General features: G+C 43.3%; 1 protein-coding gene across 6 annotated transcripts in view; it reads right to left on the minus strand.

Annotated features, from left to right (window-relative positions):
- The window catches only part of TNRC18 (trinucleotide repeat containing 18), a 459,641-nt gene that overhangs the window by 250,236 nt on the left and 183,807 nt on the right, over positions 1-25,598 (minus strand). For all 6 annotated transcript variants that reach the window (XM_073633133.1, XM_073633134.1, XM_073633132.1 and 3 more), the window contains 3 exons: positions 14,531-15,364; positions 9,554-9,729; positions 8,329-8,465 (listed from right to left, as the gene is read on the minus strand). In XM_073633133.1, the coding sequence (XP_073489234.1) occupies positions 8,329-8,465; positions 9,554-9,729; positions 14,531-15,364 (1,147 nt within the window). The remainder of the gene's footprint in view (positions 1-8,328; positions 8,466-9,553; positions 9,730-14,530; positions 15,365-25,598) is intronic.

Here is a 25,598-nt window from a genome sequence, read left to right on the forward strand (position 1 = left end):
GCCCAACACAATAACTCCGGTACCAGAGCTATTGCCCTACTAGATATAGAAAAGGCATTCGACACTGTGGAGTGGCCCTTTTTGTGGGAGACTCTACGTCGAATGGGTTTTCCACTACGGTTTATATCATGGTTGCAGGTGATCTATAGGTGTCCCATCTCATCGATTCGTTTGGGCTCCAGACTCTCAACTCCATTTCAACTGTTTCGGGGAACTAGACAGGGCTGCCCTCTTTCTCCGGCTCTATTTGCTCTAGCTATAGAGCCAGTTGCAGAGGCTCTCCGTACATCTCCTCATATTAAGGGGCTTAGGATAGGCATGCTGGAGGAGAGGGTAGCCCTGTATGCTGACGACATGGTTTTATTTTTGCGGGACGCGGGTCCATCACTTCAGGGTGCTCTGTCACTCCTCAACACTTTCTCCATGGTAACGGGCCTCCGGGTAAACTGGCCAAAATCTACTCTATTTCCAATAGATCAAGCAGCCAAATTGACATCCTCTCCAGATAGCCCATTAAAGTGGGTTGACTCCTTTAAATATCTTGGGGTTTGTGTCTCTGCACAAGCCTCAGATTTTCTTAAATTAAACTTGGATCCGGTAGTGGGGGATATGAAAGCTAAACTCAAGGCATGGAATAATCTCCCCCTATCGGTATGGGGAAGGGTCAACTTGCTTAAAATGAAGGTCATCCCCAAATTCATATATTTATTCCGCCATTCCCCGCAGTGGATTCCTAAATCCTTCTTTACTAAACTAAACCAACGCTTTTCAGAGTTTCTCTGGGGCTCCTTACCACCGAGATATAAGTTAACTACATTAATGAGGCCACTATCGCAGGGTGGTATGGCCTTTCCGGATTGCTATAAGTACTTTTTGGCGACACAGCTGGTGACAGTGGTCTGGTGGCTAAATCCTGATAAAACCAATGTGGCCTCCGCTTTGGAGGCCACCGTGGCAGGCTCCTGGGAATCTCTTCAATACCTAATTTACAGAGGCCCATGTGCCCCACACTTATTAACTCCGTCTATGCTTACTACTTTACGGGCCTGGAAAATGGGCTTGGCTATTGAAAAACACAGCCAGATGGGAATTTCCCCTAATACACCCCTATGGCTAAACCCCAATTTACCACATTTTTACAAATCTATTGACCCCCAGATATGGACTAGATATGGTATAAAATTAATCTCACAAGTGGTGTCTTGCACCTCACTGCTTTCTTTTTGTCAGCTTTCCTCCCAGTATAATCTTCCGCAGCACTATCAGTTCCGTTATCTTCAACTTTCGCATGCTTTCGAAGCCCAATTCCCACGTTCGTCCTGTATATTAATACAGTCTAAACTGGAGACTACTCTTAGATCCGGTTGTACAAAAAAACCTATATCTCACATATATCAGCATTTAATCTATGAGACCTTGCCTCCGTTGGACGGCCTTTTGTCCCGTTGGCAGCGTGACATTCCAGCTTTGAGTGGCGAAGATTGGGATGGTGTTTGGGACTTCCCTTTTAGTTCGCTAGTCTCTATACGTGACAAGTTAGTCCAATTTAAAATAGTCCACCGGGCGTATTTCACTCCCCACAGACTTCATTTGATAAATCCTGCCCACTCCCCTAAGTGTTGGAGATGTAGCTACACCCCCGGAGATTTTTCCCATATCTTTTGGCATTGTCCAAAGATACAACAATTCTGGGGGGAGGTACTAGGCCTAATCAATAAAATTGCATCCACTAATCTACCACTGTCTATGGAGATTTGTATGTTGGGCCTTATAAAAAAATTAGTTCCTGCTGTAGCTAAACGCACGATGATTGGTTTGCTTCTATTTTACGCTAGGAAAACCATAACATTTCAATGGAAGAAGCCCTATCCCCCCACAAATGTTCAGTGGAAACGTTTGGTTAACGATAATCTTCCACTATATAAAGATACCTATCTTAATAGAGGCTGCCAATTGAAATTTAATAAGGTTTGGAGTGGGTGGCTGGAGGAAATGAACATTGCTTACTAATGTTGGACTAGCTTCAGTTACGATACCAAGAATCGACGATTAAATGTAATTTCTAGTTAATAGGTATAGGCCTTTATGGGCAGTGGGGGGGCGGCCCAAAAATTCCAAAAATCCCCTTTTCACTTACATGTTAAAATTGTATTGCATGGATGTATTCCTCTCTTTTTCTTTCCCTTTCATTTTTTTTTTTTTTTTTTTTACCTGATGTACTTGCGATATTACCTGTACAAGCTAGACAACCAATTTGTATATGTCTTTATGTCTTTGTGTCTTATAAGGAAAATTTGAATAAAAATAAGTAAAAAAAAAAAAAACATAAAAAAGTTATATGTAAATAAGAAAACAACGCCCCGTACCCCTGGGGGGGTAGGCGGGCGGGGGGGTTGGGATTTTTTTTTTTTCCAATACAGCAGTTGAGGCTTACTTATAAGTGTGAATCAGCCTTAGCGCTGTCACACTTTGCCAAATAATCATAAACACACTGCTCAACAGAATCTTGTGTCTACTTAGACAGATAGGATGACTGTACATAATAAGTACTGTACCCCCCTAGTTTCCCCAATTGGGGGGAGAGGAATAATAATGAACCCCCTCCTGCTACTGGGACACACCACGTTGTTGAGCTGGACACAGAGCTGCTGAAAAAGGTATGTGTATCTTTACTCCCTCTAGAGGAGATTTTAAGGCATTACAATGTTTCATATGAAAGAAAAGGCATAGGTGGACTTTGCAGTTCCTAAGCTTTTCTCTTACCTTTTCCTCGCTGCAGGATACTGCTGAAAACAGATCAAAAAATTCACCCATCACGGCAGGCAGCGTTAGTAAACCTTCAAAGACCGGGTCCCTTAATAGGGTTTCCACTCCTTTGGACCTGTATAGGACCCCTCAGGAGAAACTTTAGGTAATGTAGCAAAACCAAAGAGAGTCCTGGTTCCTGGGGTCCAGCCCTCAAAGAGGCGTTACAGGCAAAACCTTTGCTCTTCTATGCGAGGCCCGGGTACCATCCTGTGGCCTCAGTGGCTTGGATGGATCCGGCTGTGGAGGTTATTTAAATCCAGCATGAATCCCTCCTGGAGCTCCTCAGAGCACTTCTTCACTCGTGACCAACACCTGAGACACTGGCGAAAAAACTGAGGTACTCCTGGAAGGAGGAGGGGTTATATAGGGGAGTGAACTTCCTGTATTGGGTATACCAGTGTCAACACCGGAAGGTAGCCCATAACCCATTAATTACTTAAGGCTCTGTGTCCCATGATGTACGATAAAGAAAGTATGCGTTGCGGTCATATTGGTCCACTGATCCAATTCACCATATGCCCCATGTTCTCTGCTTCCATGACCAGGACGTGATACGAACAGAGATTGCCGTTCATGCATTTCAATGACAATGAACTCTGTCGTCCTCGGGGTGACCCTGGATACGATCGGCTCTACAAAATTCGGCCCCTCGTAAACCACTTCAACCAACAGTCTTGTTTATTCCCGATCAAGTTGTATGCGTTGACGAGTCCCTGATTAAATTTTCTGGCCGCTTGTCTTTCAAACAGTATCTCCCCAGCAAGTGTGCAAGATATGGTGTCAAGTTGTATAAGCTTTGTGACAGGGCAACAGGCTATACATATAGTTTTATGGTTTACAAGGGAAGAGATAGTCACGTGGAGCCCCACAACTGCCTAGACTACATAGGGAGCACTGGCAAGTGCCACTTTTTAGTTACCTTTTTGTTTGTGGAATTGGCGCATGTGGCATCGTGCGATCTAATCGCCGGGGCTTCCCCCAACGGCTTGTAGATTCCCGACTTAGACGGGGGAGAGAGCCTGTTTGAAATGTAATAATTTGCTCGCAGTGAAATGGAGGGATACACCAAATGTTTTCATTGTGTCCTCCCTTCACGCAGATAGGACCAAATTCCATTGGCAACTGGTGTTGTTGTGAAGCCCCTCTGTGTCCACGAATACAACCTTAACATGGGAGGGGTGGACTTCAACGACCAGATGATGGCGCCATACTTAATTGCCCGTAAGGCCAGACGCTGGTATAAAGAAAGTGTCTGTATACTTATTCCAATTGGCTCTGCTGAACACTTATGTGCCATACAAAGCTTCAGGACAAACTGGATCCTTCCTAAAATACTAGGAACAGATTATCACAGCACTTCTGTTTCCAGATGGTGCTGTGCCCCACCTTCCCAATGCAAATGCAGTGAGCTGGCTGCATGAGAGGCATTTTCTGTATGTCCTCCCTGGTACGCATACCCAAAGAACACCCCAAAGATGATGTTGTGTCTGCAGAAAACACTTATATAGGCGTGATGCATGCTTTTATTGTCCCCCCGAGTCCTCACCAACCTGGTCTCTGCATTGGCGACTGTTTCAATCGCTACCACACACTAGTGGAGTATTAGCGTAGGGTACAGCACTGCACAGTCCTAGGGCACACTTACACAGGAAAAAAAAAAAAAAAGAAAAAAATTGTTTTATTTTTTTTGTTCTCCCTCGACTGTTACTGTATTTTATAACAGTTTTATTTTTACTGTGTTTTATTGTATTTGCTTTGCAGTTATGGTATGTCTTACCGTTATATTGTAATGTTACCTTGTTTTATTATTAACCATTATTTGCTTTGCAGGTACGCCATTTTACTTGCAGCGCTGTAGGAGGTGATTTCACCACCACAGTTAAAAGAAAAGAGCATATATGTCAAAGCATGGGGGCAGGGTTGGAGGGGTTATTTGCTCCTAATATTAGGAGCGAATGACCCCCAATGCTTCGGCATGTGTTTTTTACTCTTTTTTTTTAGCACAGATTGCAATAAAAAAAAGTTGTTTTATTGTTGCCATTGCTTGCTTTTCAGGTACGCCATTCAGAATTTTTTTTGACAGCAGAGTTTGTGCTCACGATATGTAAACCAGCGAATCCGGCGCTGTAGGAGGTGATTACCCCACCACAGTTAAAAAAAAAAAAAAAAAAATGGTGCATGTATGCCCATCATTAGAAGTGGGTGGATGCAGGGCCGTATTCTAATGGTGGGCATACCCACCAATCAATCTCTTTTTCTGTTCAGCCCACAGGCTGCATGAAAAGAAACCGTAAGCTAAGAGCATTTCATGACTTCGATTTCACCTGATATAAACAGCGCCATTGGGACATTTGGAAAGCATCTTATCACACCGATCTTGGTGTGGTCAGATGCTTTGAGAGCAGAGGCGAGATCTAGAGTCTAATAGGTACTCTTTTTAAAAAAAAAATTTGGGTCTATCACTTCCTATTGATATCATAGGGGATATTTACATTCCCTGTGATAACAATAAAAATGATAAAAAATAATGAAAGGAACAGTGTAAAAATAAAATAAAGCAAAAAAATAAAGAATAAAAAAATATAAGCACCCCTGTCCCCCCATGCTCGCGCACAAAGGCAAGCGTCGGTCTCATATGTAAACAGCAATTGCACCATGCATGTGAGGTATCACCGCGAAGGTCAGATCGAGTGCAGTAATTTTAGCAGTAGACCTCCTCTGTAAATCTAAAGTGGTAACCTGTAAAGGCTTTTAAAAACGTATGTAGTTTGTTGCCGCTGTACGGTTGTGCTCAATTTTAAAGCGTGTCGCGTTTGGTATTTATGTACTCGGCATAAGATCATCTTTTTTATATTTAACCAAACATTTGGGCAATATAGTGTGTTTTCGTGCATTAGAATTAAAAAAAGCGTTTTTTTTTTTTTCAAAAAAATTGCGTTTGAAAAATCGCTGCACAAATACTGTGTGAAAAAAAATTGCAACACCCACCATTTTAATCTGTAGGGCCTTTGCTTTAAAAAAATATATATATAATGTTTGGGGGTTCAAAGTAATTTTCTAGCAAAAATTTTTTTTTTCATGTAAACAAAAAGTGTCAGAAAGGGCTTTGTCTTCAAGTGGTTAGAAGAGTGGGTGATGTGTGGCATAAGCTTCTAATGTTGCGCATAAAATGCCAGGACAGTTCAAAACCCCAAAAATGACCCCTTTTTGGAAAGTAGACACCCCAAGCTATTTGCTTATAGGCATGTTGAGTCCATGGAATATTTTATATTTTGCCACTTTTTGGGAGCCTAGCCACATACAGGACCCCGAAAACCAATCGCCGCCTTCAGGATTTCTAAGGGTGTAAAATGGCGATTTCACTTCCTCACTATCACAGTTTCAGAGGCACTAAAATGTCAAGATAGCACAACCCCCCCCCCAAATTACTCCACTTTGGAAAGTAGACACTTATATAATAAACTTACATTACCTGGGTGGCCAGGGCTGTGCAAAATCAATAGGGCCTTATAGAATTGAGAAATTGAGTGCTGTGGCGGGTCCTCATGTACATAATGGTTTCAATCATGTTCAGTTCATTCAAGGAGCGAACTGAGACAACTGTGTGCATCTCCACTGATCCATAAATGTTGGTTGGGTTAGTCCGCACAGGGACAATAATGGTTTGATTTTGGGAAATTCTTAACACATGATGTAATAAAGGTGTAAACCCTGGGAACCACTGTTTTTAAACCTTTATCTAAAACACCTGGCATAAAATATTTATGTCCTAACAAGGGTATTATTTCAGAATTTTTGTTCCAAGTAGTGCTGAATATGGAAAAAGTCCCATAATGCCAGGGTAGATCTGGTCAGTGGAGATGTCCCCTCGTTAATCGAGGTATCCATGGTGCAATTGCAAGGTCCGTATCTGCCAGCGCCACTTTACGTTCAACCCAGAGTTTGGTCTTTCTAGCATATTTTCAGTCTACCACGTGTCAAGGTAATCGCTTGGTAGTATAATTCAAAACTGGTAAAGCCAGCCCCCGCAAGCCTTCAGGACAATATATAATATTCCATGATACTCTGGTATGGTGCCCCTTACAAATATAACGTGCAAGAATGGACTGAAGCATCCAGAAAAATCCTATAGGAATTCCTAGAGGTAGCATTTGAATGACATATAGAACTCTGAGGAGAACGTTGACCTTTATAACATTAATCTTACCTAACCATGAGTGGCAAAGGGCATACCCTTTACATAAGTCTAATATTTTATTAAGCAAGGGAAGATAATTATATCGAAATCAATTCATAGATGATAGGTGGATAATACTTTAAAAGTAGATGGTTGCCAGACAAAAGGAAATACAGTAAAACCTTGGATTGCTCCGGAAACATGTTTGTAATCCAAAGCACTCGTATATCAAAGCGAATTTCCCCATAAGAACTAATGGAAACTCGATGAGTCGTTCCACAACCATTTATTCATAAGTCCTTCAGTTTATAGTCCATATAAAAAGATTATAGCAATGTGATAGGTTGTGTAACCATAAAACGTCAATCCACAAATTGCAGCTTCCACAATTGGATTAGAAGCAAAATTCAGCAGGAGCTACAGGATATAAAGGGGTGCGTCTAATTGTATCAATATGGTTACATTTAATGGAGGTACAACATTTAGCAACTCACATGGTTGATGATCAATAGAGAGACACATCTAAGTATGCAGGCATCCGGGGTAAAGCTGTCCACATAGACCATCCTCCGCACCGCCGGCTCTCACCGTTGTCAGTCTGCAATCATGACCGGGAAGACTACCTTGTAGTAGAGCGATCTGAAATTGAGGCTTGAAGCGCTTGTGGAGCGGAGCGTGGAAGGGAGGATGGTCTAGGTCGGTGATGGCGAACCTTGGCACCCCAGATCTTATGGAACTACATTTCCCATGATGCTCAACTACAATGCAGAGTGCATGAGCATCATGGGAAATGTAGTTTCAAAACATCTGGAGTGCCAAGGTTCGCCATCACTGGTCTAGGTGGACAGCTTTACCCCGGATGCCTGCATACTTAGATGTGCCTGTTTTAATCATCAACCATGTGAGTTGCTAAATGTTGTACCTTAAATGAAACTATATTGCTACACTTAGAAGCACCTCTCTTCTCCTTTATACTCAGCTGGGACATGACGCTACTTGTATATCAAGATATCACTGTCTATCAAGTCAAAATGTATTAAAAAAAAATTTGCCTGTCTTTTAAAACACTCTCAGACCAAGTTACACTCAATCCAAGGTTTAACTGTAACGGTTTTAAAGGTCTCAACTTCAGATGTGGGTACTGATATATTTAGCATTTCAGATTTAGTCATATTATTTTTAAAGTTAGATATAAATTGAAATTCCCATATTAACGCCAGCAAATTTGGTAGAGTGATCCTTGGTTTCAACATTTATTAAAATTCAGTAAAAAGCATATTTAAAAATATCATGGAGTGTGAACAGCCAAAACATACATTTTTCTCAAACAGTGGAAAACTTACTCTGAGTCTCTTTTTCTCTGCAGCTTTGCCAATTCCCTTTGCTTTTCTTTGTATTGCCTTTGTAACTCTGCAAGCCTTACTCTACAGTCCAGTTCTACGGAGTCCATAACCTCAATTGCAGACGTAAGGGAAAAATGCTGCACATAATAAAGATGAATGCTGATTGTTAGAGATGACCATTTCACACATTATTCATTTGTATTAACCAACAATACAACTTTAACCACTTGCCAAAGGCTGCACGCCGATATATATCGGGACAATGGCAGCGGTGGGCAAATGGGCGTACCTGTACATCCCCTTTAAGAGCCGGGGATAGCAGGCACGTGGCCTGAGGCTTGGTGCTCACGGCGATTGCGTTGAGCCTCAGAACGGGGAAGTGCCTATGTAAAGAAGGCATTTCCCCGATCTGGCTTGTGCCATGACAGATATCACCACTCCCTGTCATCAGGAGCAGTGAATGCTGTCATGTGACTTGAAGCCCACCCCCCCCCCCCACAGTTAGAATCACTCCCTAGGACACACTTAACGCCTTCATCGCCCCTTAGTGGTTAACCCCTTCACTGCCAGTGTCATTTACACAGTAATCAGTGCATTTTATAGCACTGATTGCTGTATAAATGATAACGGTCCCAAAATAGTGTCAAAAGTGTCCCATGTGTCCGCCATGTCGTAGTCCCGATAAAAATCGCAGATCGCCGCCATTTCTAATAAAAAAGAAAAATGCCATAAAACTATCCCCTATTTTGTAGACACTATAACTTTTGCGCAAACCAATCAATATACGCTTTGTGCAATTTTTTTTACCAAAAATATGTAGAAGAATACATATTGGCCTAAACTGAGGAAAAAATTGCTTTTTTTATATATTTTTTTGGGATATTTATTATAGCAAAAAGTAAAAAATAATGCATTTTTTTCAAAATTGTAGCTCTTTTTTGTTTATAGCACAAAAAATAAAAAACGCAGAGGTGATCAACTACCACCAAAAGAAAGCTCCATTTGTTGGTAATAAAAAAGGACGTCAATTTTCTTTGGGTGCAAAGTCGCAATTGTCAGTTATCGCAAAAAGTGCAATGGTCAGGAAGGGGGTAAAATCTTCCAGGGCTGAAGTGGTTAAGATGACAAACTGGTACAAAATGTGTCATAAAAAACAGCCATATAATTATTCAAAGATTGCTTTATATTTGTATTATTGCTTTGTATTGTATTATCGCTTACTCACTGGATTTTTTTCTTGCTTCCAGCTATATTTTTTATTATGAGATAGTTCCCGAGGTAATTTGATAGATTCAGGTTTCAATCCATCCAGGGCTGAGGAAGAAAGCACCTCCATCAACATTTGGGTACTAGCAGCCAACAGGCTTTCAAGGGATGGCCTCGCGTGATAACTTTGCAGACCTGACAAAGGAAAAAAAAAAAAAAGAATAGAAGCACATTTTTGCGACAAAGTTAGATTGCTAAAATGTATAAGCATGTTCACATGAGAAAAGAAAGAAAGAAAGAAAGAAAAAAAAGAAAGAAAGAAAGAAAGAAAGAAAGAAAGAAAGAAAGAAAGAAAGAAAGAAAGAAAGAAAGAAAGAAAGAAAGAAAGAAAGAAAGAAAGAAAGAAAGAAAGAAAGAAAGAAAAAGAAAGAAAGAAAAAGAAAAAAAAAGAAAAAGAAAAAGAAAAAAAAAGAAAGATTTGATTTATCTGAATTCCATATCTTGGGAGTACAGTACAGGACACAGGCTGAACATTCATAAACCTGCGAGTCCTCAGTTTTGTATCCAGAAATAGAAAAGGAGGGTGGCTCCTGTCCTGTACTCCAAGGTATGAAATTTACAGGCAAGTAAAAATTCCTCTTATATTAATCGTACCATAAAGGACACAGGCTGAACATTTCAAACCCTGAGACATCCCCAGGCAAATAATGAGAAGGGTGGGCAACAGCTAGGCACACAGAACTGTGGCAACAGGCATAACAAGAAGGGTCAACAGACCCCAATTCAGAGAGCTGCTGCAAGAACCTTTCAGCTGAAAGCTGCAACAACAGATGATTGCTGCCCCTCTCTGCCAATCCCTTCACTGGCTTCGCCCACCTCACCGTATAAAATTCAAATGCTAACCACAACATACAATGCCATCCACAACATCGCCCCCAGCTACATCACCAACCTCATCTGCAGATATCACCCAAATCCTCCCCTCCACTCCTCCCAGGACCTCCTGCTCTCTAGCTCCCTTGTTACCTCCTCTCATGCTCGCCTTCAGGACTTCTCCAGAGCCTCTCCCATCCTCTGGAATTCCCTGTCCCGGTATATCCAATCAGCACCTAACCTGTCCACCTTTAGAAGATGCCTGAAAACTCACTTATTCAGGGAAGCCTATCCCACACCCACCTAACAACTGTCCCCTAGCCACCCCCCATCAAATCATTCCCTGCATCCATTACCTTTTGGACCACCACCCCCTCCCTTTAGAATGTAAGCTGTACGAGCAGAGCTCTCCTGTCCCTTCTGTATTGAACTGTACTGTAAGGCCTCATGTACACTGCTGCTGGTAAACGGACGTTCAGAGGCAGTTGGATGCTTTTTTCAACTGCCCCTGAACTTTAACTGCTAATTGCGCGGTCATGCAATGCTGTACCCAAACAAAATTTGCGTCCTTTTCTTCCCACAAATAGAGCTTTCTTTTGATGGTATTTGATCACCTCTGCCATTTTTATTTTTTGCGCTATACACGGAAAAAGACTGAAATTTTGAAAACGCTACCAAAAAAACTGTTAGCGATTGTAGGGATCAGGCCTGACTCTGTGAACGCTGCAGTTATGCGTTTAGTGTTTTGTAAGTGACAGTGATCGATCGATACTGCACTTGGGTGGGCTGGGCTGGGCGGAGGGGCAAAACGCAGGTGCAAGCAGGTATCTGGGCTGATCCCGCTAACACTGCGTTTTTGGGAACCCTAAACTGCTGGGGATGCCAGTATAGATCTGATCGGATCAGATATTGATCCGTTCAGATACTATACCACTAAGGGAGGTGTACGGTGCGTGCGTGGGTGTTAGCGGTACTGGCGCTAATCTGACGCTGCCTGGGGCTGGTGCTTGCCAGTTCACCAAAACGCTACCAAGAAAACTGTTAGTGATCGCAGGGATCAGGCCTGACTCTGCGAACGCTGCAGTTATGCGTTTAGTGTTTTGTAAGTGACAGTGATCGATCGATACTGCACTTGGGTGGGCTGAGCTGGGCCGGGCGGAGGGGAAAAACGCAGGTGCTAGCAGGTATCTGGGCTGATCCCACTAACACTGCGTTTTTGGGAACCCTAAACTGCTGGGGACGCTAGTATAGATCTGATCGGATCAGATATTGATGCGTTCAGATACTATACCACTAAGGGAGGCGTATGCTGCATGCGTGGGTGTTAGCGGTACTGGCGCTAATCTGACGCTGCCTGGGGCGACGCATATCAGGGGGCTAAACCTTTATTCGGTAATAAACGGCGGGTGCCCTGATACTATAAAAAATGAACTAACCAGCGTCAACCGTAACGGTTATACGGTGATCAGTGGTGAAAGGGTTAACTAGGGGGCAATCAAGGGGTTAAAACATTTATTAGATAGTATATGGGGGTCCCTGTCACTATTAAACTCTGACGGCGAACCTAAATATTTACGTCCCCTAACTAGCGTCACCAGCGACACTAATACAGCGATCAGAAAAATGATCGCTTAGCGACACTGGTGACGGGGGGTGATCAAGGGGTTAAAACTTTATTAGGGGGGGTTAGGGGGATATCCTAGACCTACAGGGGGCTAATACTAACTGCCCTACCACTTCTAACTGTCACAAACTGACACCATGCAGTAATCAGAAAAAAAAAAATCTGCTTGGTGTCAGTGTGACGGGGGGTGGGGGTGATTGGGGGGGGATCGGGGGTGTAAAGTGTGCCTGGCATGTTCTACTGTGTGTGTGTGTTGGTGCACTCACATGTCTTCTCTCCTCGGCGCCGGAACGGAAACTGCCGAGCCGAGGAGAGATGACATCACATCCTCTGCCTCTACCACGTGATTTTGCCTGCCCGTGCCATTGTGTTGACGTATATTGTCGTTAGGCGGTCGGCAAGTCGTTAATGTCGTTTTTAGGCAGTTGCATTTATAGACTTTTCTTTGAAGGCAAAAAGATGAGTTAATACGCCGACGTTTCCGACATTTTAGACGCTAAACGCGGTAGCTCGCGTTTATCCACATTTCGTTTACAGGCGTTTTTCATTTTTGGCTATTGTATTTAAGGTGTAACATGTAATGTGCAAATGCCCCTCCACCACCCCACCGTGACAATATTCAGGGGTAATTGTTGGGAAGCACATATAATCATTTGAGGAATGTGTGAAAAGACAAGATCCTGCACGGTTTATGGTTTTCGAACTGTTCTTTTTCTACCTACTGGGTCGGGCTATGTTTGTCCTGTATTCCATTATTTTGCTGGGATTTATGTCCTGTGAAGTCATGTATGTACGGTTATAATTTACACTAATACAATCGACATTCAATCTTGTAATTGTACATTTGCCTATGTTTATTGTGCATACTTTCAATAAGACCAGTTTAAAAAACAAAAAAGAAGAATGTGTGAAAACTTTAATGTTCCTATAGGCAGAGGTGCACTTTAACCTCTTCCCGCCCAAGGTAAGTCATATGACATCCTTGACTTTGAGTGGGTATATCTGAATGATGCAGCGCCGGAGTCTCTATGATCCTTCTGAGGCTGGGCGCAATGTTATGATGTTACGCCCGGCCTCTGCATTCAAACAAATGGCGCTGCCTCAGCTGGGAAGCCGAGATAGTTTACTTTATTTTTTTGATTTCAGGCTTCCCAGCCTAGAGGTGAGATGTGGAGACTTACTGACCCCATATCTCACTGTAAAGAGGACCGATCATGCCATATTCCTATTACAAGGGATGTTTACATTCCTTGTAATAGGAATAAAAGTGATCAAAAAATTTTTTTTTTAAACAAAAAAAAAACCTAAAAAAAGAAAAGTAAAATTAAAGCTCCCGTGTGCTCGCACGCAGAAGCGAACACATACGCAAGTCCTGCCCACATATGAAAACGGTGTTCAAACCACATGTGAAGAATCGCCGCAAACGTTAGAGCTAGAGCAATAATTCTAGCCCTAGACCTCCTCTGTAACTCAAAACATGTAACTAGTAAAAAATTTTAAAGTGTTCCCTTTGGGGATTTTTAAGTACCGAAGTTTGGCATCATTCCACGAGCGTGTGCAATATTGAAGCATGACATGTTAGGAATCCATTTACTCAGCATAACTTCATCTTTCACATTATGCAAAAAAATTGGGCTAACTTTAATGTCTTTTTTTTTTAAAGCATGAAACTTTTTTCCCAAAAAAAAAAAGTGTTTGAAAAATTGCTGCGCAAATACTGTGCGAGATAAAAAGTTGCAACGACCACCATTGTAGCAGGGTTGCCTAGGGTCTTTGCTAAAAAAAAAAAAAAAAAAAAAAAAAAAAAAACTTATATAATGTTTGGGGATTCTATGTAATTTTCTAGCAAAAAATTATGAATTTTACATGTAAGAGAGAAATGTCAGAATTGGCCTGGATGGGAAGTGGTTAAATTTCAACTCCAAACTGCTAAAAGCACAGATGAAACTCATACACAATAGCCATAGTTCTGTCCGTCCAGTCCTTATATTTAAGCTGGCCATAGATGAATCTAAATTCGGCGGGGAATTTCGATCCCTCTATGGCCATTCCGTTCATGAGAAGTTAATCCAGCGATCGACGTCTCATGAACGAGTATACTGGAAAACTTTGTTTCAATCGGTGTATGCAGCCAATCGGCTGCAGCACTGATCAGTGTATTCTGAAGGTGGGGAAGTCCCGCTGTCAGAATATGATACAGCGGAGAAGATTCCCGCACCCACCTCGAATGTGTGGGGAATCTGTTCAGTTTTTTTTTTTTATACAGCCAGTGGGCCATGCATGTCCAACTTTAGACACCTATCCCTCACAACTTGTCCTGCTCTAGCACCTTGCGCTATGCCCTCCCCTCTCTGAGCTCTGCGGTACAAACAGTAGACTGCAAAAGGCTTAAATTTAAGTACTTGCATACACTGTTGTGGGTTTAGACAAATACATTTGAGCTCCCCTTTAAATAAAACCAAGAAACGCAACTTGGATAGGTCAGAGAAGCAAACTTACTGTCCACTTTTTTTCTTTTCTTCAGTTCAAGCTCAGCCATTTCACTCAGTAGAATGATGCCATGTAACAGAGTATGGTCTAAAGTCAAATCAGGAGTCAGAATCACGGTACCCAAAGGCAGCAGAGAGCTGGCTTCTGGCATTTCAGTTGCTGCAACTAGAACATTCATACCAGCCAATGGATCTTCAGTTTTGACATTTGTAGAGTTTATATCACTAGGTCCGCCAGACATGTTTTCAGCTATGCAACTAAACATTCCATCCGTGTTTCCTTCTGTACATTCTTTGCCAATTTCCACACTGTTATCCATCATCTCATTTGCTGAGTGAGGTGGTAAAATGCCCTGAGGCACAACTATCATATTCATTTTGCAATTTTCATCTAGGGTTAGGGTGTCAGGAAAGTCAGTTTGAGTTGAACAAGTCTCTCTTCCTGCCCTCGGACTTGCCTCAGAAACGCAAAATGTTATGTTTTCCACTACGGATTTATGATCATTTTCTTCCATATCCATAACTTTAATTTCTTGTACAAGACCTTTCTGGCATTCCACAGGTACTGAGCAAGATCCACTTTCATCTTGGAGGCTCTCTCTGCATGTTCCAGATATATCTTCTACTTTAATTATATTGTCTATTTCTTCACTTGTCTCAAAATCCTTTGTATTATGAGACATTGAATTCAAATTGAGCTCAGGAGTCTCTGTGCTCAATTCAGGCTGCTTGACAATAGGTGCAAAACACTCTTCATCTGAAACCTCATGTAATTGGTTTATGTAAGACAGATGATGTCGTACCGAAGATGATAGAGACTGAAATGGAAATCCTTGGGTGGTATCTGAAACATAAAATGAATACATCTTACACAGAGCCACTTACTCATGTTGTTACAAATATTCCCAAAAGCTTCAAAAGAAAAAACATTAAAAGAGAACTCCAGTTAGGAAGCAACATTTAATTACATACTGTATGTAGCAGCAATCTCCATCAAATACCTGAGAATGCGAAGCAGGCCTATTATGAGGTGCTTACCTAAATACACCAAGTGAAAAACCTCCAAGCTTCACATTTCTACTCCATGTGCACCATTAAAGTGGTTGTTAACCCACTTTCACACATTTACATAATCTGTTTTGTCTCCTTATACAATGCCTCACTGTCTCTGTTTTCTTAAAAAAATTCCTCCTTTACCGCATCTCACAGCAGCTCCCGGCCCTCATAACTAGCTATGTCTCCTCTCTGCCCGTCTGACAGAAGCAGCGGGCGGGGCCGAGATTTCCCCGCTGACGTCAGCGGGACACGATGAGAAGAGAGAGGAGACACGGCCGCTCACGTGATCGCCGGGAGCCACCGTGAGATACGATAAAGGAGGAATTTTTTAAATAAAACACAGACAGAGGAGCACTGTATTGGGAGACAAAACAGATAGTATGCCAATAAGTTAGTTATTCCTGCAGCATGAGGGGGATGGGGCGGCACTGTCACTAGGTGACACGCAGAGAGGGGAGGGGGGGAGCACAGAGGAGACAGACACAGACACATTGCATGGGGAGCACATTGCAGGGGCTTCTATCCTTAAGGCTTCTATCTCCAAGTGATTCTTTCTACAAGTGACATGCACTTCAATCTCTGCTTCAAGTTCTGCCTCACCTGATCATTCCTTCTCTGTCTCTTTACAGGTATGTGTCAGCTCAACCACATATTCCACCGTTAACTGAAATTGGGATCTGCCTGCTGTCTGTGTGTGTCTTTGGTATGTGTCAGCTCAACCACATATTCCACCGTTAACTGAAATTGGGATCTGCCTGCTGTCTGTGTGTGTGTCTTTGGTATGTGTCAGCTCAACCACATATTCCACCGTTAACTGAAATTGGGATCTGCCTGCTGTCTGTGTGCGTGTGTCTTTGGTATGTGTCAGCTCAACCACATATTCCACCGTTAACTGAAATTGGGATCTGCCTGCTGTCTGTATGTGTGTGTCTTTGGTATGTGGCCTTCTCTATCTGTTGCCCTGTGCGCACAACCATGACATTATTTGTTGCTCTGGACTGTCTTATAGACAAAGGAGAAAAAAGTTTAACCCTGCGCTTACACAACAAAACAGCAGCTCACACAACAAATAAGGATTTTGTCAAAAATAAGTGCACAGACAAGTGTAGCGCTATAGATTTTTTAGAAGCTTATGATATAACTTGTATAAAAATATGAAAAAGAAAAGTCTATGTCAATCCACAATATACAAAAAATTAAGTCTCTGGTACTCTTCAGGTGTCTCTTCAAATACAAAGGACTGTTGTTAGTCCAAAGGGTATATAATTCTTTAATCACCACGTGGATAACACATGCAAAGAATTAGTAGTAATGGACCCTCCACATAGAAAAAGTGAAGGCTTACCAGAGGGATTGAACTCATAGGAACATACGTTCAATGAGTCAATATACAGTAGCTTGTATCACCAGCAGGCAATTAAAAGGAAGGACCTCCCAACTGGATGGCGACAAAACTCCAAATGTATCCAGAATCGTAAAGGAACTTTCTTTGAAATGGATGGCAAACCTTCCCATGGATCATCTCAGAGGAATAGCCCATATGAAAATAAAGAAGGGGGGCCACATAGCATAATACCGTTTTGTAAAGCAAATTTATTAAAAATAAGTAAACTTCTTACATTTCAGTAGTAAAAAAAGCGCTTCAAGTAAAATTATGGCAGGCAGTGGAGTCTCCCCAAGAGACTCCACTGCCTGCCATAATTTTACTTGAAGCGCTTTTTTTACTACTGTCTTCTCCCTACTACTGCTCCTACCAACTCTCGCTCATTCTACATCCATACACTGATAAAACCTCCAGTACTCTGAGACATGCCCCTTCACATAAATCACAGTCCCACATTACCTCCCTCACCCTCCTGCTTCTCCTAATCTCTGGTGACATATCCCCAAACCCTGGGCCACCATCATCTGTCTTTGCCCATTGCTCCCATCCCCCTACACCCTCTGGCAGGAGCCGTAACCCACAGAACTTGGTCTCTATTCCTCTTTCCAAAACCAGACCCCCCTTTTCCTGAGCCCTGTGGAATGCACGTTCTGTCTGCAACAAACTCACCGCCCTTCACGACCTCTTTATCACAAATTCCTTTAACCTACTTGCCATTACTGAAACCTGGCTTCATGAATCGGATACTATTTCTCCTGCTTCCCTCTCCCATGGGGGCCTTCTCTGGACTTACTCCCCCAGACCAAGTGGACGGAAGGGAGGTGGAGTGGGAATCCTTCTAGCCCCATGCAGCACCTATCAGGTTCTTCACCCACCTCCCTCTCCCTCTCTGACACTCTCCTCTTTTAAAGCACATTGCATTCGTCTTTTCTCTCCCATTTCTCTAAGAATTGCTGTCATCTACTGGCCCCCTGGACCAGTATCAGCCTTTCTTGATGACTTCTCTGCCGGGCTACCCTACTTTCTCTCTTCTGAAATCCCCACACTTATTCTTGGGGACTTCAACATCCCTGTCAACACTAACACTACTATTACTTCTAAACTTCTCAGTCTAACCTCATCGCTTGACCTGAAGCAATGGATACAGGCTCCTACCCACTCCAACGGCAACACCCTTGACCTTGCCTTCTCCTATCTGTGCACTCCGTGCAACCTTTCCAACAATCCACTTCCACTCTCTGATCACCACCTTATTAGTTTTGCTCTCTCCTTGTCTTCCACCTCTTCTCCCTCCAACCGCCTAACAATTACACGTAGAAACCTTCGCCACCTCAACCCTTCTCTTCTCTACTCTGCTACTGATCACCTCTATGACAAAATCTCACCTCTGTCCTGCCCCAACCTAGCTACTTTCATCTACAACAGCTCACTGTCTTCCTCCCTAGACAAGCTTGCCCCCCTCACTACACGCAGAATTAGGCCCCGACTGCTACAACCCTGGCAAACAGATGACACCAGAAGTCTCAGAAAACGTAGCCGCGCTCTTGAGCGCCTGTGGCATAAGAGTAAGACCCAGGAAGACTTCACACAATATAAATCTGCCCTCCTAAAATACTACTCCTGCCTTCACACTGCCAAACAGACCTACTTTATCACACTCATTAACACCTTCTCATCCAGTCCACGTCAACTCTTCTCTACCTTCAACACTCTACTCTGTCCTCCACTGCCTCCACCCACCAACTCACTCACTGCCCAGGAGATTGCCAATCACTTCAAAACTAAGATTGATACAATTCATGAGGAGATCACCAATGCGCAAAAACCTCCCCCATGCAACACCCCATGTCCACAGACACAATCATTACTTCCCTCATTCAACCCTGCTACTATTACTGAGGTTGCTAAACTTTTATCTAGCACTCATCTCACCACTTGCCCCCTGGATCCTGTTCCCTCGCAAATGCTACGCTCACCCTCTGACTCGATTCTACGCTCTCTAACTCACATTTCAACCTCTCCCTCTCTTGTGGCATCTTCCCAAACTCTCTAAAACATGCGCTAGTCACCCCCATACTAAAAAAGCCCTCACTGTATCCCACCAATCTCAACAACTTACGTCCCATCTCCTTACTCTCCTTCTCCTCCAAACTTCTTGAAAGACTGGTCTACAACCGACTAAGCGACCATCTGACCATGAATAAACTTCTTGATCCCCTTCAGTCCGGTTTTCGCCCTCAACACTCCACGGAAACTGCTCTCCTTAAACTCTCAAATGACCTACTAATGGCTAAAGCCAATGGACACTATTCTGTACTACTTCTCCTGGATCTCTCTGCTGCCTTTGACACAGTGGACCACCCCCTCCTCCTCAAAAAACTCCACTCCTTTGGTCTCTGTGACTGTACTCTTCGCTGGTTCTCATCCTACCTATCCCACCGCTCCTTCAGTGTCACTTACAACTCTACTTCCTCCTCTCCTCTTCCTTTTTCCGTTGGGGTCCCCCAAGGTTCTGTTCTTGGACCTCTCCTTTTCTCAATCTACACCACCTCCTTGGGTCAGTTGATTGCCTCCCACGGCTTTAAATATCATCTCTACGCTGATGACACCCAAATCTATCTCTCCACCCCCCAGCTCTCTCCATCTGTCTCCTCACGCATTACCAACTTACTAGCAGACATATCAGCCTGGATGTCACATCACTTTCTCAAACTCAACCTATCCAAAACCGAGCTCATGATATTTCCTTCCTCAGGTGCCACTTCCCCTGATCTCCCTGTCAAGATCAACGGCTCAACTATCAACCCATCTCCCCATGCCAAGGTCCTAGGTGTAATCCTGGACTCTAAACTAACCTTTCGACCCCACATTCTATCACTATCCAAAGCTTGCCGCCTCAGTCTTCGCAACATCTCCAAGATACGCCCTTTCCTAACCAACGACACCACAAAGCTTCTAATCCACTCCCTGGTCATCTCCCGCCTAGACTACTGCAACTCCCTCCTCATTGGTTTACCTCTAAATAGGCTATCCCCACTTCAGTCCATCATGAACGCTGCTGCCAGGCTCATCCACCACACAAACCGCTCATCGTCTGCCACACCCCTCTGCCAATCCCTCCATTGGCTGCCACTCAGTCACCGAATTAAATGCAAGATACCATCTATAACTTACAAAGCCATCCACAACCTGGCCCCCAGCTACATCTCTAACCTAGTCACAAAATACCAACCTAATCGCTCTCTTCGCTCCTCCCAAGACCTCCTGCTCTCAAACTCCCTTGTCACCTCATCCCATGCTTGCCTTCAGGACTTCTCCAGAGCCTCCCCCATCCTCTGGAATGCTCTACCCCAATCCGTCCGATTTTCTCCTACTTTATCCACTTTTAGACGATCCCTGAAAACTCATCTCTTCAGAGAAGACTATCTGGCCCCCACCTAACAACTGTACATTTATCTTCTCAATCAGCACATCACCCATAGTTATTACCTCTTGTATCTCTTGACCTTCCCTCTTAGATTGTAAGCTCTAAGGAGCAGGGCCCTCTGATTCCTACTGTATCAAATTGTATTGTATTTGTACTGTCTACCCTCAAGTTGTAAAGTGCTACGTAAACTGTTGGCGCTATATAAATACAGTATAATAATAATAATAAAGAGCAGGCTGCGGATGACGTAGGCACGTAAACAGACCACAATGTCAGGGCACAGCAGCCATGATTATCATGGTCTGTTTAGATAGGGGAGGGGGGAAACTGGCAGGATCTGCCAGGTTTTTTTAGGTGTTACAGGGGTCCAAATTACACAACACAAGCACTGTGCTGTATAAAATTCTTTAAAGGAGCAGGATCCATATTTTTTCTTTTGGGTTAACAAACGCTTTAACTCCCTGCTGTCAGAGACCGCGACCATATTTGATTTGTTTGCCACTCGCCTATTCATGTAACACTATCCACCCATGGCTTATGCAAACAGATTCCCATATATCTGCAAACTGGTAGAGGCAGAGCTGAAAATATGCCTAGTTAGGCATTGTAAAATCTGTGCAAAATGTGGCTTCCTTACTGCCTTCAATAGAATAGTTAAACAAGGCCTTGTAAATTCCCAGGGAATTCCAAAAGATGCAAAAAGTAACATGACCAATAGCCCAGAAAGTCCAACCTCACGTGATTTGACTGAAGGGTGTCTTACATGAGCTTGCATTTGTCAATATTCATTTGAAGATCTCACTGATGCTGACAATGAGATCCGTGGGGTGCATGTATAATGCAGAGCTTCTATCAGTTAAGCCTGGGTTCACACTATTGGGAACACAGACATTGCACGTGATTCGCACCGCATTGTTGTGCCGATCACATGCAATGTCTGTGCAATGCGAATTCCGCCACACAGCTGTATGGCTGAACTCGCATTGGAATCGCACAAAAAAGGTGCAGGAACCTTTTCCCCCCCCACTGGAATCGGATCGCATGGGTGTTCACACTGCGATCTGATCTGGGGGTGTAATTAACTTTGTATTGACACTCGCAGTGGTTCGCAGAGGGCAGTGTGAACTGCCTGCGAGGCAGATGTGATGCGGGAAGCGGCACTAGAATCGCGCTGGTCCCCACATGGCAAAAGTGTGAACCCAGGCTGAGGCAAACACACAGAGAACCATACTGATTTGAAAGAGAATATAAATTCCTAAGAAAAATTAATTTTAACTGTTTGACTCCAGAGGCAAAATTATCATAGTTAAAACAAATTAAACCCAATAGAAATGACTACTGTTCAGTGTATAAGCAATTCTACATTTAAAGAAGACCTTCATCCTAAACCTAACTGTCCTTGTGCCCTGCCTCTTCTCCCCTCCCTCTATTTAATCTGGATATTTTTATTTATTCAAATATCTACTGTACTGCAATCCATCAGTTTTGCATTTCTTGCCTAGGCAAGAATGACGCCTGTGAATCCCCTCCCCTACCCAAGATTTGCTGCAAGGCTTCAGGTCCGGACAGCCCGGCGGCACACCTGCACATGCACAGGTTCCCCTGCACATACGCAAAGACAGGTAGCATGAAAGTCCAAAAACTTCCCCGTCCTTGTGCACATGTGTAAAATCCAGCAGATGTGCCAAAGAATAGAATAGGAAAAAAAGGAGGAGGCCTAGCAGTGATTTTCAAATCGCACCTTGGGTTCACCAAACCAAACTTACAGAACTCAGTGCCCTTCATGGAAACACTCTCACTGCATCTTCAAACAACACCTCAAGACACCATTCACATACTACTATGCTACAGACCACCTGGACCAAAGACCAATCTCTTTACTCCGCTCACTGAATTCTTCTCAATGCACACCTTGAAAACCAAAAACCTTCTGGTACTTGGGGATTTTAACCTGTGGGCAAACTCTGCCCAAGACTATCGCAACCGCCTGCGTCAACCAAATGGAAGAACTTGGCCTTCGACAACTGATAAATTCTCCCACGCATGGTTCAGGACACACTTTAGATCTCATCTTCAAACAGAATATGGACATCAACGTATTTGACAACACTCCACTACCATGGACGGACCACCATGCTATCAAATTTAAAATCACCACTAACACCATCCTCCAAAAACAGAAACGCGCAACACACTGGCATAGATCTCAGAAGAAACTACACTCTGAACTCTTCAAAACTACATTATCAAGCAAAATTCTTTTGCTAAACTCAAACCTCTCAACGGAACAAACACTCATCTCCCTAAACAATGTTTTACTACAAACAGCAGACTCAGTGGTGCCAAAACGCAGAACACTCGTCCACAAAAAAAACTCGAGTTGGTTTAATGGCACTCTCACCCTACTCAAGCAAAAACGTAGAAGAGCTGAGAGAGCATGGAGAAGAAATCCCACCAAGGAAAACCATGCTAACTACAAATCACTCGCTGTGAAATACCACAAGGCAATCTTCAAAGCTAAAAATGAGCATTTCTCAGAGACCATCTCATCCGCTTTAAACCGCCCGCGGGAACTTTTCAAAATAGTTAGTCAATGAACCCGACTTGCTTAGAGCCCCCAGCAAACGATACTCAAGAATTCTGCAACGAGTTATCAGATTTCTTCATCGACAAAATCGACAACATTCGGAAAGAAAGCAGTAGTACAACAGCTACAACGCCACCTGGACACTCACCAACTCCTGGACCCTCTGCAATCAGGCTTCCGCCCAGGCCATGGCACAGAAACAGCACTTCTCAAAATATGGGACGACGCCCTTGAAGCAGATGACGGAGAACCGAGTCTCCTGGTACTGTTAGACCTCAGTGCAGCATTCAATACAGTGGACCACAATACTTTACTTGTCCGCCTCGCAGAAGTTGCAGGAGCTACAGATTCTGCTCTAAAATGGTTTACATCCTTCCTAGAGAATCGCTCTCAGATAGTGAAACTAGAAACATTCACTTCGGAAACTCGGGCAGTCTCCTGTGGAGTCCCTCAGGGCTCACCCTTGTCACCAGTGCTATTTAACATCTACATGCGCCCACTTCTCAATATCATCAGGAAAACCGATCTCTGCTTCCACTCATATGCTGACACCCAACTCTACCTTTGCATCAACGGACAAAAAGACCTTCATCAGCAATTACAGAAATGCCTCACTTTAATAGATGACTGGATGACCACTAGCTCCCTCAAACTCAACGGAACAAAAACAGAACTTCTTCTCCTGCAAGCTAACAAAAATTCCAAAATAAAGACTCCGTGGACACCTCCCACCATCCTCGGACAGACCATCTCTCCTAGCACCAAAGCCAAGAGTCTCGGAGTCATCTTTGACTCAGGAATGACAATGGATGCACAAATAGGCTCAGTGGTGAGCGGATCCTACCATCTCCTCCGCCTGCTACGCAGACTCATCCCGTTCATCCCAGAAGAGGACAAAGCGGCAGTTGTGGGAACAATCATCAATTCCCGACTCGACTACGCAAATTCGCTCTACGTAGGACTACCACAATATCAGCTTGCGCGCTTGCAACTCATCCAAAACATGGCGGCAAGACTGTTAACAGGAAAAAAACCCTGGGAATCCATCTCCCCATCCCTAAAGAGCCTCCATTGGCTAACCGTGAAGAATCGGATCACATTCAAGGCCCTCTGCCTCACCCACAAATGCATACAAGGAAACGCTCCACTATATCTCCGGGAGAAAATAAAACACTACACACCGAATAGCAGTCTTCGATCAGCTAACCAAAACCCCCTTATCGTTCCCAAATACCGCTACAAAGCTAAGGGAGAACGACGATTCGCAGTCCAAGGACCTCGACTATGGAATGCTCTCCCAAACAACATCCGCATGGAAGAAAACCACCAGACCTTCAGGAAAAAACTAAAGACCTTCCTTTTCTAGAAGCTGACTACAGAGAATGCATCTAGCGCCTTGAGGCGATTCAGTTCGCATTAGCAGCGCTTTACAAATCATTCATTCATTCAAAGGGCCAGACAACCAGGCAGAGGCATTTGGCACATTTGCGCAGGTGCCATAATGGTAGCACTGGAGGGGAAGGTGGAGCAAAAAGACAGAGCACTGAAGTTCCTCTTTAAAAGATAAGATACATACTGCATCCTCTTTAATTATACTTGTATCACCAGATCTCAAGAAATCCATGAGGACTCCAGTAACCCATCCAGTTCCAGTGTGCTTCATTAAAGCTACTTTCACACTCAGGAGTTTTTCATGTGCTTTAGCGCTAAAAATAACGCCTGTAAAGCACCTGAAAACTGCCTCACCTGCAGCCCCAGTGTGGAAGCCTGAGTGCTTTCACACTGGAACGGTGTGCTTGCAGGACGAGAAAAAAAGTCCTGCAAGCAGCATCTTTGGGGTGGTGCGGGAGCAGTGTATACACCGCTCCTAAACTGCCCTGCCCATTCTAATCAATGGGCAGTGCTGCCGAAGCGCCTGCAAAGTGCTTAAACAGCGGCAAAAAGACGCTAAAACTAGCAGCGCTTTACCGCTACCGCCCCCACAGCCTCGGTGTGAAAGTGCCCTAAGAGGAAACTTATGCTAAAAGCATGATGATTTTTTTTGTTGCAAATGCTCATTCCATGAGGGTGGTACGAGAAAGGAATTTTTATACATCATGTTTGAATGCAAATGAAGTGAAAGCGCAATTTACTTTCTATTTTGGAAATAAGAAGCATTTTTAAAGATTGTAATTAAGGAAGAATGTAAGATTTTGATAACTAAAGCTCATAAAGCAAACAGTTACTATATTATATTTTATTACTAATCACTTAAGCATGTGGAAAATGGAAATTTTGACATCTCTGTAAATTCCATATCTTACGAAATACAGTGCCTTGAAAAAGTATTCATACCTCTTGAAATGTTCAAATTTTGTCATGTTACAACCAAAAAACGTAAATGTATTGTGATTTTATGCAATAGACCAACACAAAGTGGCACATAATTATAAAGTGGAAGGAAAACGATAAATGCTTTTCAAATTTGTTATAAATAAATGTGTGAAAAGTGGAGTGCATTTGTAGTCAGCCCCCGAGTCAATGCTTTGTAAAACCACCTTTCGCTGCAATGACAGCTGCAAGCCTTTTTGGGGATGTCTCTACCAGCTTTGCACATCTAGAGAGTGACATTTTTGCCCATTCTT

Source organism: Aquarana catesbeiana, linkage group LG06 (genome assembly GCF_042186555.1).
Source record: "Aquarana catesbeiana isolate 2022-GZ linkage group LG06, ASM4218655v1, whole genome shotgun sequence".
Lineage (NCBI taxonomy): Eukaryota > Metazoa > Chordata > Amphibia > Anura > Ranidae > Aquarana > Aquarana catesbeiana.